General features: G+C 41.2%; 1 protein-coding gene across 1 annotated transcript in view; it reads right to left on the bottom strand.

The window, feature by feature from the left end:
• Window positions 1-10,220: 10,220 nt before the first annotated feature.
• Galm (galactose mutarotase) overlaps window positions 10,221-13,383 on the bottom strand; it is a 50,980-nt gene continuing 47,817 nt past the window's right edge. The window contains exons 5-7 of the mRNA XM_020161987.2: window positions 13,050-13,191; window positions 11,698-11,872; window positions 10,221-11,138 (exon numbers count right to left, since the gene is read on the bottom strand). Coding sequence (XP_020017576.2) covers window positions 11,061-11,138; window positions 11,698-11,872; window positions 13,050-13,191 — 395 coding nt within the window. The 3' untranslated portion in view covers window positions 10,221-11,060. The remainder of the gene's footprint in view (window positions 11,139-11,697; window positions 11,873-13,049; window positions 13,192-13,383) is intronic.

Raw genomic sequence — 13,383 nt, 5'->3', positions numbered from 1 at the left:
CATGTTTGAGGACTTGTTTGAATTTGGAACAAAACATTGTAAACCAGCTTTGCAAAATTTTCCAGTCCAGATACACTTCTATTCCTTTGAATGGATTGCCTTACTCTGTGCAAAGATTAATATCCAAGCTAGATTTTGCAGTTCCTGACAACCAACATTCATCCTCCTATTTTGCCAAGCTGGTACAAAGTAAAGTTGTTAATTTAATGTTAATGAGACTAACACAGTTTGTAAATCTTACACATTTACCAACACTTCATATATAACTAAGTTTTTTTGGTAGTGTCTGGTAGAGCTTAGAATGGTATAGCCAGTACGTTCTTGTTCAGACTTTAAATGTTAAGTAAGTATAATAGGGCAGTAACAGTTACTTTTGAGAGTTTTCTGGACAAGCTTTTTACTATATTCTCTAACCTTGGTGTGAAAACAAAAGTACAGGAATCTGCCCTAAGAAAATGAACATTTTCTTAGGCTTTTTCAACAAAAACATTGGATAGTATTGCCATTTGAGAATATTGGTCTGCCTCAAATTTGGTGGTCTGAGTGAGTGATCACTATTATGTTGGAAATCATTTGGATTCTTTGTTTTTGGAATATGACAACATGGTTGGTATAAAACTGTAATTGGCAGGCTTATTTATCTGTTGCACTTGGTTAGCTTTAATTGTTCTGTATTATATAAAGATAAGTTTGCTCAACAATAAATCTGCAGAGATTGAATAAATAATCCTCATACTCAATTTTTGGAAGTCTGGGCTCTGAGCCAAAAGTACAAATCAATTCTGTAGCTTTTAAGGGTGGGTAACAAGTAGCATTCTAGAAATCAGTCTGAAAAGATAATGCTAATGAAGTAGGGGTAGAGTTAAAAGGGTTTTCAGAAACAGTTCTGCTACCCTTAGAGAGAAGGGAGTATTGGTCAGCAGCTTTAGTATTCAAGTGCAACTTGACCCTTTTGTTTTGTACTTTACATCAAAACGATGCTTTTTCCCTGTTCTAAATCATTGTGACTGCTTAGTTTTAAATTGATCATTACTGACTTGAAAAGTGCTGCTCTATATTCATTTAAAATTTTCAGTCTAGCATGATTGGTAGCTAATCATGCATGTGTTGAGCACTTTTAAAGACGTATTTTGGCTATTTTACTTGGCATAGAGGAATAAATATTGCATACCCTGTCCTCAGTGATGATTCCTCATTGAACTATTAAGTGACAATGGTGCTATTTTGATTTGTACTCTACTGAAGACAGAATACTGAGGAGGTATTGAAATAACATCAGTTTGAGATTGGTAAAGTGGGGTTGGATTTTGATTTTCATCTGGACTATGGACATATAAAAGAACATGATCTTTCTATAGGACTGGACTGGAAGGTATAAACCTGATAAACTGGCAAAAAGTTGTAGAAAGTGAAGGAAAATGGCAAATGCATAATCTAGAAGTTGAATGCATACATAGCTGGAAAGATCAGGCAAAAAGTACTATACAAGGCTGGTTTTGGAGTAGAGGGTGATGAGAACCAAAAATAAGGGTGAAATAGATTGGATACTTCATTATAAAAAAACCACAATTTTTGATTTTTTTGAAACCCTCCTGTTTTTGTCTGCTGCAGTCCTGGTGTTTGGTGTGTGCACTGTGCCCAGCTCAGAACTTCAGGCAATTTCAAAGCTTGTAGGAAGTAATTGTTTTGACCATGATTGCAGCAGACCAAGTCAGGTAAAAACAGCAAATGTGAGTTTTTCACATTTGTCTGTTTACTTTAGTGGAATTGTCAAAATCATAAATTTAGCCTCCATAGTGATAATAGTGTTTTTATCACCACTTTACAGAACAGGACTCAAGATTGCTAATTTAGTCAGCAGTCTGACTAAATTCACCTGGTGGGAAGTAGGGAGTTTCATAAATCCTACCTGTGGTTTCAAACCTGTCTGGGTCTTGCTATGTTACTAGGCTGTTCTGCGATTACTGGGGTTCAAGTGATTTTGCCTCATCCTCTTGAGTAGTTGGAACTACTCTGGTGTGCACTACCATGCCCAGCTATCTTTTTTTTTTTTTACATGGGACTGGGATTTGAACTTGCAAAGCTGCTGCTCTACTGCTTGAGCCACACCCGGTCCATTTTGCTCTGGTTGTTTTGGAGATGGTCTCAAACTATTTGCCTGAATTGGCCTCTTAATGGCTGGCAATTCTCCCAATCTCAACCTCCTAAGAAGCTAGGATTACTGGCATGAGTCACTAGAGCCTGGCTTCTCTTTCCCTTCCCCCACTTTTCAATAAAGCACCTTTAAGACAAAAGAAGGCTGGAGGTGTGGCTCAAGAAGTAGGCCACCTGCTTAGCAAATGTGAGTCCCTGAGTTGAAACAAGTATTGTGCAAAAAAAAAAAAAAAGACCTAGAAAAAATCAGAAAATAAAATATCCTATAATCCTATTCTTTTTGGTACTGTTAGCTTTTATGTTTCTGGACTTAACTCTCACAGCCTCTTCTCAGACATAGTGTGCTTTTGTTTTTCCATTGGCCCAACCTGTTTTCTATTTCATTTTTGACTTAACGGTATATACAGTGAGAAGGCTCCTTATTTCTGACTCAGCTCCTGATTTTCTTCAAGAGGCAGCTATCGTTACCAGTTATGTAGCCTGCTGGATAGTGAGATGAACTATGTAAGCAAGTATACAGAGATTTTTCTTCTGTGGCGCTGGGGTTTGAACTCAGGATTTCACATTTGCTAGGCTAGGCTTGTGTTCTACCACTTGAGCCACGCCTCCAGCACTGATAATTTCTTTTGTGGTACTAGGGTTTGAACTCGGGGCCTTCACTTTCAGCCACTCTACCAGCCCTTTTGGGATGTTTTTTTGAGATAGGGTCTCGAACTTTCTGCCCAGGCTTACACTGAACCATGATCCTCCTGATCTCTGTCTCCTGAGTAGCTAGAATTACAGGTGTGAGCCACTGGTTCCTGGCATCTGATATTTTATAACACAAAAATGTAGTATAAACACTTTGCTTTTCTGATTTAATATCTTTGGAATCTTTACATGTAAGTAAAAATGGTACTTGCTCATTTTTATATGTTGCGTTTCTATTTTAGTTGACTGGAATTGCTTAATTTATATGCAGTGAACTTTTGTGCCCTTTCAGTGTGCAGTATGCCTTGGGGTGCACAAGTGACCAGATTCTTATTTTCATGGAACTTAAGTTGTGGAGAGAGATGAATAGATATTAGGTGGGTAATAAGTGATACAGATAGTAACAAAACAAGGTGAGAGGGAGGGTATGAGGCTATTTTGTGAGGGGTTGACCAAACGGAGGGAGTAAGCAGTGCTGACTTCTGGGGAAAGTTACAGTTGGGGCCACAGTAAGTACAAAGGCCCTTCAGTAGTTTGGGATGTTGGAAGAGAAAGGATTCTAATATGAAGTGAATATAAGGGAGAGTGGGAAGAGAACATAAGAAAGGGAGGGTGGGGCAGGATATAAGAACATACTGAACCTCTGTAGATCTTGGGAAGGATCCGCTTTTTTCCCTTGAAGGTTTTTAATATTTTTAAAGTTTGTTTTTTTCTTTCAGTACTTGGGGAGCCTTGCACTTGGTAAGCAGGACTCTACCACTTGAGCCATGCCCCCAGACCTAAAGATTTTTTTTTTTTTTTGGTACAGTTCACAGCAAAATTGAGAGGAAAGTACAAGATATCCCACATGCATGCTGCCTGTCCCCACACCTACATACATTCCTTCAACATCAACAACTTAGAGTGGATATTTGTTATAATTGATAAACCTACAGTTAAAGTTTATTTAGGCTTACTCACAGGGTTGTACATTCTATGTATAATGTATAATGACATGTTTCCACCATTATGATATAGAGTAGTTCTGTTGCTAGAAGATGACTTCATCTTTCCCTACCAACCCCTGGCAACCACTCCTTTTTTTACTGTCTCCATTGTTTTGCTTTTCCCAGGTTGTCATATGATAAGTATGTAACCTTTTCAGATTGGCCTTTTCCCACCTAGTAATAGGCATCTAAATCCCATGCTTTTGATGGCTTGATAGTTCATTTCTTTTTGGTGCTGAACATTGATTTGTCTGGATGGTCTACACAGTTTCGTTTACCTACTGAAGATGTCTTGGTTACTTCCAAGTTAGGTAATTGTGAATAAAGCTGCCATGTGGGATTTTGGTGTGGACATAAGTTCAACTCCAGATAAACACCAAGGAGCATGATTGGATTATGTGGTAAGAATATGTTTAGTTTTATAAGAAACTGAGTTGTCTTCCAAAGAGGCTGTACCATTTTGCATTCCCACCAGCAATGAATGAGAGTGCCTGATGTCCCATATCACTCCCAAGTACTCAGTGTCCATATTCTGGGTTTTGCCCATTCTAATGGATATGTTTTTATCCTGATTTATTTCTGTCATCTGTTCCTTTGCTTTGTGAAGGGTCTATCTATGGCCCATTTTTTAATGGGGTTGTCTGTATCCTGGAGGGTTTTTGAGGAAAGGAGTAACAGGAATTAACAAGTTCCCAATTGATGGATATGAGGGTTGTTTGTAATTACATTGCTGCTTTGCAGTAATTACCTTTGTATAGTGCTTCGGTGCACAGGTGAACATGTGTTTTCTAGGATAATCCCTAGAAGTTATATTACTGGGTTATAGAATTTGATGGTAATTTGGGTATTGTTAGTTTGTCCTGGTGGTGGTAGACAGAAGCGCCTGTTTCCCTGTACTATTGCCTATATGGTGAGCTATCAAACGTGCTGATTTTTATGAATCTTGAACTGAAAAATGGTATTGCAGTATGTTTTGTGTGGTACTGGGGATTAAATCCAGGGCTCTACCACTTGAGGTATACCTCTAGCTCTTTTGTTTTAGTTTTGGAAATAGGATCTCACTAACTTTGCCTGGGCTGGCTTTGTGCTCTGGATCCTCCTGCTTCTGCCCCCCAGGTAGCTGGAAGTAGAAAACAACATGGTCTCAGATCATGTAAAGTGTGTCCATAAAGAAAATACATGCAGGGTAGATGGGGCTAATTTACCACAGCCTGTCAGGAGGACCATCACTAGGGCCTATGGGCATCTGTAAGGAGTGCACTGCCCCTTTGCCAATGAGTATACCGTGCTTTAATGTTTATACCTTGCTTTTTGTTTAGACCTGTGTGATTATTGTGTGATACATATTTAATTTTTTCTTCCACGTCCTGGCAAAAAACTTATAAAGCCCTTCCAAAACCCTTGGATGTCCATAGTGGTAAGGTTGTTAATGCTAATAAGTTGACTGCTGGTTGGGGACCCTTAGGTTGCTTCAATTTGGGGACTGGTCACTGGAAAGACCAAGGCATACTTAGAGGGGAGAGACTTTCAGCCCATCTCCCAACCTCCAGGGAGGGTAGAGGGGCAGGAGGTTACATTAGCCACCAGTGCCAGTGATTTAATCAATTATGCTTATGTAATAAGGCCTCCATAAAATCCCTAAAGGACAGGGTGAGAGAACTTGCACACAACTGAATGCTCAGTGATGCCTGGAGATTGGTGTGCACATGCATTGCCTTATGCACTTCTCCCATCTAGCCATTCATTTGTATCTTTTGTAAGTAAAGTGTTTCCCTGAGTGTTGTGAGCAGTTCTGGCAAATTAAGCAAACCCAAGGAGAGTGTCCTGGAAACTCTTGATTATAGACAGTATAGGTCACAACCTGCTACTTTTCCATGGGTGCCTGAAGTAGAGGGGAGTCTTGTGGGACTTGTGTAGGAATTAAGAGGGCCAGGCGCTGGTGGGTCATGCCTGTAATTTTAGCTACTTGGGAGGCTGAGATTAGGAGGATGGCAGTTTGAGGCCAGTCTGGGCAAATAGTTTGAGAGACCCCCATCTCCAAAATAACCAGAGCAAAATGGACTAGAGGTGCGACTTAAGTGGTAGAACACTGGCTTTGCAAGCATGAAGGCCCTGAGTCTGCCCCTCTTCAAAAAAAGAGGGACACTATCTGCTGCAAAAATTGCCTTGTTTGGTACGTGTGGAAACACAGCTGGTATCAGAAGTGTTGAGAAAACAAAAGTGCTTTTTTTCTTTGTACAACCACTGCTAAGTTATGGCCTGCAGATTATGAGCAGATTTAGCTTGTTTCTGCTTTCATATAACTAATGAGCTAAAATCAGTTTTACATTTTTCAATTAGTTGAAAAATCAAAAGCAAGCCAGGTATTGTGGTACTCGCCTGTAATCCCAGCACTCAGAAGACCAAGGCAAGCCTGGGTTACACAGTGAGACCCTGTCTCAAAAACAAAAGTATAACATTTCTAGACGTGAAATTCAAATTGTAGAATCTTTAAAGCTGTATTGGAACATAACCACAATCGTTTGTTTACCTATTGTCCATGACTTTTTGTCTATAGTAGCAGAAGTGAGTCATTAAAACAGACTTAAGTACCACAAAACCTAAAGCATTTACTCGTTTTCATTTTATAGAAAATACCTGCTAACCCCTGGGTTTAGAAATATATCTTCAACTTTACAATCTTCAGAATAATTATCTTCAGAGATCTTGGAGGCCAAGATTCTTGCTATGGTTGCCAGGGTTAGTTTGCCAAGACATATTTCTGGTTTGGAAGACATTGTGTGTGTGGCGTACTCTACTCCTAAGCCTCATCCCTAGCCCTGGAGGACTCATGACTCATGGGAGGAAGGGCTTTGTGAGTAAATTCTACCTAAAGGCATTTATGTAGTTAGCACAGCATTGGTGAATATAATGAAAATGGGGAAAGATTTTTGTCTAGGGCAGTGGTTCTCATTCCTGGTTGTGTACTAGGATTATCCAGAGAGTTTAAAAACATTCTAACAAAGTAAAAGCCACCAAGATGACTAGACATTAATAGTGTAAAAATCACTCTGGTCCTATATACAACTAAGATTGAAAACCATTGCTCTAGACTCCTAGTTCTTGGATTAACATGGTTTATTGCCATTAAAGCAGCAGGGAGAGTTCTATACGTACCCCTTAGGTTTCTCTGAGCCCCCCTAACCAATGACCTCATGGAACCTTTCTATGAAACAGGCACCAGTAGAGGTCACTGTGCTCAAAGAAATACTAATCTTAAAAATTGAAGCAGTATTTAACAACTAGGAAGTTATGCCCAGTGCTAAGGCAACTCCAGGCATAGCCTCTGGCTTCAATTACCACTTTTTAAAAAAATCTTCATTAGCTTATTTGTGCTAAGTGATATTTCCATACATGTATATAATGTATTTTAATCATACTTATCTCTTCTTACTACCTTCTCCAGTTTTTTATATACAATCTTTATTTTATATCTTTGATCCACAGTTACTGCTTATAAGCACCTGAAGGCTTAGTAGGTATACACATCAATTTATAATTGTTATATCTTGCTAATGTGTCAATCCTTTTTGTAATTATGAAACATCATCTGTCTTGTAATTTCTTACAGTATTTGATTTGATATTTAGATAGCAATTCCATCTCTTATGATCTCTTATGATATCTTTTCCAGCCATTTATTTTCAGCTTGTGTGTTTTGGCATCTAAGGTAAGCCTCTGTAAATAGCATATAACAGCATATAGTTGTTGGGTCTTATTTTTTTTCAGGGGGAGGGTACCACTTGAGCCATGCCCCTAGCTTTCTCCATCCTCCATCCTGTTTTTGTTTCTCATTACCTTTGCCCAGGCTGGTCTTGGACTCTGGATTCTTCTGTCTCTGCCTCCTTGGCTCTTGCTTTTGATTTTTTTGTTACTTTGTTTTTGAGACAAGGTCATGCTATGTAGCCCAGGCAGGCCTCCCGTGTCAGCCTCCCAGGTGCTGGGATTACAGGCAGACATCACCATGCCCAGCATTAGATGACCTGAGTTTTACAGTGTACTAAAAAATGGGTCTGTCAGAGAGGAGACAGGCTTTCTCTGCTGAGCAGCCACTGTTGTATTCATTCCAGGGCTTCGAAAATGATGGTCCTATTTCCTCAGATCACCACTAGTTGCCGAATTCACACATTCATCTTTTGAAAGATTCATAAAGAGAGCAAATCCATGCAAGATTCCTTGGATGTGTCTGCCACTATTTAACTTCAATAATTTGCTTTTTTTTTCCTAGGTTGGGAGGGTGAGCTTTGCTCATGGTGTCTACTGCAGGCTCGGGTCTTTGAAATGGAGCCACCTGTAGTTCATGTCCTACTGGTTGTAAACTAGTCCATGTTTGTTTGGTGCAAGCCCTTGTCCCAGTGTCAAGTATTTGACACTACCAGATTGGACTGCCATTGATCACCTCAGCCACAATAGTTCACCTTTCATGGTATAACATCTTAGTCATATTGTTTGGTTGGTTGTTTGGTTTTGAGATAGGATATTCTTGTGTTGCCCAGATTGGCATTGAATTTTCGATCCTTCAGCCTACTGAGTGCTGGAATTGTATCTTAGAGTTTACCAAAATATTTGTGCAATTATTTTAATATTACAAGTTACTTGTAATATCTGATTTCTTGCTGAGAACTTCAATGATTTCATCATAAAATGCCAGTCATGCTCCCAGGCTGCTGTCACATTCTGCATGTCTCGTACCATGTAGGAAGTCTTCTCAAGCATAGTTTTCTACTGGGGGTGTTTCATGACAAAGGACAGATTGGCTGCTTTCACATAAAATTTCTCTGAATTTTTGTTTTCATCAGTTTAACACTTTGACAAATTTAGCCTTGTCACTTTCTTTCATAAACACAAACTTAATTGAAATATCAATAACTTCTTTCAGTGCCCTACAAGGGAATATCCTTACTTGGGTGGGCTACTGTAGACTTCGCTTAGTATAAAGTAATTTTTTTCAGAGTAGAGGAAAACAGTATTTGGCTGAAAATTATGTTTTCATATCTAGAGAACATTAAATTGAGAACGAATTTGTAGTTTGGCTTCCTTGTGATAAGAAAATATTTTCTCCTCTGTTATTTTCCTAAATCTCTGGGGCCTTAAATATAAGGTCCTGCATTGAAAAAGTAAAATAATGAAACTGGCACATGGGGTACAGTCAGCTAGTGTTTTACCTCTGAGACCTCTTGGCTAATGTACAAATTGGTAATTTTAGAGTAGGGAGACCTGTGAACAGCACCATACTTAGTCCACATCAGTTGGACAAAGCCAACTTGACTGGTGAGAAGACACCTGAGCACTGCACCACCTGACGGACTGCAGTTTAAGAAGTACAGCATTTCTGTGAGGTTCCTGAATCTGATGATGGGGAAATAACAATGTCCCAATGGAGGGACAGTCTGCAAATAACCGTCCTGCAGTCCTCAAAAATATATGGTCATAACAAGAGAAGACTGAGGAGTTGTGCTAGATGGAAGGAAATTGAAGATAGACAATTTGTGATTCTGGATTGGACCCTCACACATACCTTTTTTGTAGTGCTGGAAGTCACCCCAGGCCTTGCACATGCCAAGAGCCACATCCCCAACCCAGATTCGACCCTATTGAGACAGGTGGTAGAATTTGAATGGGATCTGAATAAGAAGGGCATATGGGAGTTTTTGTATTCTGGCAACTTTTCTACAAGTTTGAAAGTATTAGAAAACAATTTTGATGATTTAAACTTTCAGATTGCAAAAAGAAGATGTTTTTGGCAAGTCATACTATACCAATAAGTAAAAAGTGAAAGTTTTCTCTTTCTGTCCAGATTCTACTGCTCAGAGATCATGGTTAGTAGTTTAGAATACCCCTCCAGACTTTACTCCTATATGGAAGGTTTTGTAAAACACATTCTGTACCTATTTGACCTCATCCTTCTTAATGACCACATAGTATCCTGCTGTATGAATTATAATGTGCCCATTCCTATTAATGTTATGAGGTAGTTTTAAATTTTTTCATTAATGATTAGGTTTTAATGGAAACCCTGGTCTTTACGCATTATGCTAGTATTTCTATACGGCGGATTTCTAGGTAGGGAATTGATGGATTCCACAAGTTTGTCAATATTCTATCAAACTTGCCTCCAACAAAGTTGCATTAACTCAGGTTTCTACCAGTGGTGATCAGGTAGAAATTCCCCATCTATCAATGCCATTATTATCTCTCTCATGGCTCAGGAAGCAGAGTGCCTGCCTGGCAAGTAGGAGGCCCAGAGTCAAAACCCCAGTACCAATGCAGAAAAACAAAAACAAAAAAAACAGCCAGCCAACCAAAACACTCCCACAGAATCCAGAACATATACATAAAGAAACTGAAGTCTTCTGAAGATGCAGACATTGATTTTATTTCGATTGTACTAGATGATAGTATAAAATCACCAGCCTAAGCTGTCATTTATGATTTGTCCAGGAAAAGTAGCTTCCAGCCTCATAATATCTGCCCCTATGTGAAGCACCCTCCCTGTGCCTGGACAGGTGAGATGATCTCCTCACTGAGCTCCTGTCTCTAATACCCGCTTTTCTTCCCATACCTTGGTTAGTCTGGGCTTTCTCAGCTAATACTGAAGGCAGGAAATCTACATTCCCAGGACTTTTAAGTCATATTACCTCTGTGGCTCAGAAGACAACTCAACTCATCCTAATGCTTACAAAAGTCAATCTGTAAAGAAAGACCAGCTCTAATAGTTGGAGCAGGGGCCTCATCCCTTTCTGCCCTTTGGTGACCCTCAGAATTGCACTGCAGAACTGAGGTAGAGGCAAAGAAGGGCACTTGAATGTACATAACATGAATTCAGATCCTGGCTGCTGGTGGGTGGTTTGAGGTATAGGAGGAGGAGACAGAAAAGCAGAGCAGCATCAAAGAAAGGAAGGGGGAGAAGTAGAAAAGAGCAGGGTAGCGAGGAAAGATGGTGCCTGCAATACCAGAGCCCCAAGCACCATGATACTGGGGGTTGACTCACTTGCTTCTGAACTGCACAGACACTACTGCTGGTCATTGGGAAAGAAAATCAGTATTCAGGCTGATTATCACAATAGCTACCATCTGCATGACTGAATGCACAGGATCACTTTCAAATCAAATCTTCCCCCACTCTGGAAAAGAGGCAGGCTGCGAGAAGATGCCAGCCTGGCCCTAGACCAGGTTGTATCTTCACTCTTCTTAAGCCACAGAGAACTTGAACCAGGTGGTGTGGTCATATTCCTCCCCAGGCCTCAGCAGCACAGGAGGGAAATGGGGCTGTGAAGGGGAAAAAGCACAGTTAAACCCTACCAGCCCAGGTCACACAGGCTAGACCAGTGCTCTGTGGACTGGTGCTGGTGTGGGAATGGTGTATTAAACTGGTTACAGTGAGATGAACATGAGGCAGAACTCAGATTAACATCACCAGGCTAACTTGTCAAAGCAAGGCTTGATGGAGGAAGCAAGATGCTGATTTATATTCTGGTACAAGTGCAAGCTTTTTTTTTTTGGGTGGTACCAGAGTTTGAACTCGGGGCTTCGTGCTTGCTAGACAGGTGCTGTGTTACTTGAGCCACACCCCCAGCTTAAGTGCAAGCTTCTTAAGGATGGGCTGTACTGAGGAGCATTGCTCTAAGTAACACCCAGGAAAGAAAGTTATGAGAGAGTAAAAGGAAGATAATATATGGAGGTTCTGCTGCAAGTGTGCTTGCAGAAAACGAGTGGGTACTGACAAGAACAAACACGGATTTTTGAATCATACAGCCTGAGATGAATGTCATAACCTGTCGTACAGTGTGACCTTGGATTTAACACCACTGTGATAAGCCAGCTTTACCTGGTTGACTGCATCAGGCCAGTTCTGGGTCTCTAGGCAGAAACCTGAGTGCTTGGCATAGACGGCTCCGCTCTTGCCCTTCAGTGTGCCATCCAGGAAGTTACCCGTGTAAAACTGAACGCCAGGCTGGGTGGTATACACTTCAAGTACCCGCCCGCTTCCAGCATGATACACCCTGGGGATTAATGCAAGCCAGAGGTGAGGCTAGGGCAGAAAAGCAGTCAGGGAGGGCAGGTGCTGGGCAGTGGCTCAGTGACAGAAACAGAGCCAGCTACAGAATGAGCAGAAGCATGGAGCAGACAAAGGCAGGAAGGGCATGGTGTAGACTCTTGCTGCATCATGGGTGAGACACAAGTGAGTGGTTTTCAGGATCCTTGGAGCACCTTCTCACTCAGATCTTGATCCTTGGGGACTGGCCAAACAGACTGACCCCAGGCAACTAGAAGGATGGTGTCGGGAGAGAGCAGCCAGGTTGGAGAGAGGCAGTTCTAGAATCTTGGAAGGGCTGAGATTTTTTTGTGTGATGCTGGGGATGGAACCTAGGCCCTCAAGCATGGTAGGCAAGTGCTGTACCACTTGAGCCCTTCTTTTGCTTTAGTTATTTTTAAAATAGGGTCTCCTGTTTTTACCTGGGGCTGGCCTTGGACTGTGATCCTACTACCTCTGCCTCCTGAGTATCTGTGATTATAGTGTGTACCACCACACCCAGCTTGTTTGTTGAGATGGCACTTTTTGCTCAGGCTGTGTTCAAGACAGGAAGATGGCTTTAGTGGGAGGAACACAGTGTGGGCCTTGGTGCTGGAGCTCTGAGACAGAAGGTTTGTAAAGTCCTTTCTGTTTCTATTAAAGTTTGAATCATTTTTTCCGCTGCCTTTAAATCCATCGATTCTACAAATATGGATTGATTACACTTGCTAGTACCAAGCATGGTGTTAGGTGTGAGAAGGAGAGGGATTGAGGACAAATGTCTACCCAGTTGGTGGCTGGGTTGGTAAGGGATGCAAAGGAAGGGCAGCCTCCAATCCCATGCAGGTGTGGGCAGGGCATAAGCCACAGACTGGGAAGGTATAAAGCACTCTTGGAGGTCAGGGAAGGCAAAGGTGGCCAATTGGGGAATAAGGGCTCCTGACAGAAAATGGCCTTGAAGAACAGACAGAGATGGGGAGGGAGCCCAGGGACAGTGGCAGGCGGGGTAGGATGGACTGATGCCATGGCGTTCACCTGTGGCATGGGAGGTGGTGCTTGGTCCCTTGTCACAAAGTGATTAGTATTGATGTGGCCAGGGAGAAGCTCCTCAAATAGGAGTTGGTGTCTCTTATCCCCAAAGAAGCAGTAAGTGAAAAGTACCTGACCTTGCACAAAAACGCTTTTCTTTGGACCCCTTCAGACAGAAATTGTGGTCAAAGCCATGGAGGTGGAACTCCTGCAGGTGTTGTCCCAGCTCCATTGGTTTTCTCAGGTCGAATGCGGTTCCTTGCACTGGAGCAACAACTCCTGTTCTTTGCAGAAAAAAACAAAACCAAAAACAAAACATAGGCGATTAACCCAGATCAAATCTTTACATACAGGGGTCCTAAAGATTGATGCTTCTACCCTCTCAGCCTTCACTTCAGTCTGTAAAGGAGATGGAAGCCCAGATCCTAAGGAGAATGAATTGATGGATTTTCTTCATAAGAATATGCAATT

Source organism: Castor canadensis, chromosome 12 (genome assembly GCF_047511655.1).
Source record: "Castor canadensis chromosome 12, mCasCan1.hap1v2, whole genome shotgun sequence".
In the NCBI taxonomy this organism is placed as follows: domain Eukaryota; kingdom Metazoa; phylum Chordata; class Mammalia; order Rodentia; family Castoridae; genus Castor; species Castor canadensis.
Note: the sequence above shows the minus strand (reverse complement) of the source record. Positions and strands in the feature narration are given on the sequence as shown.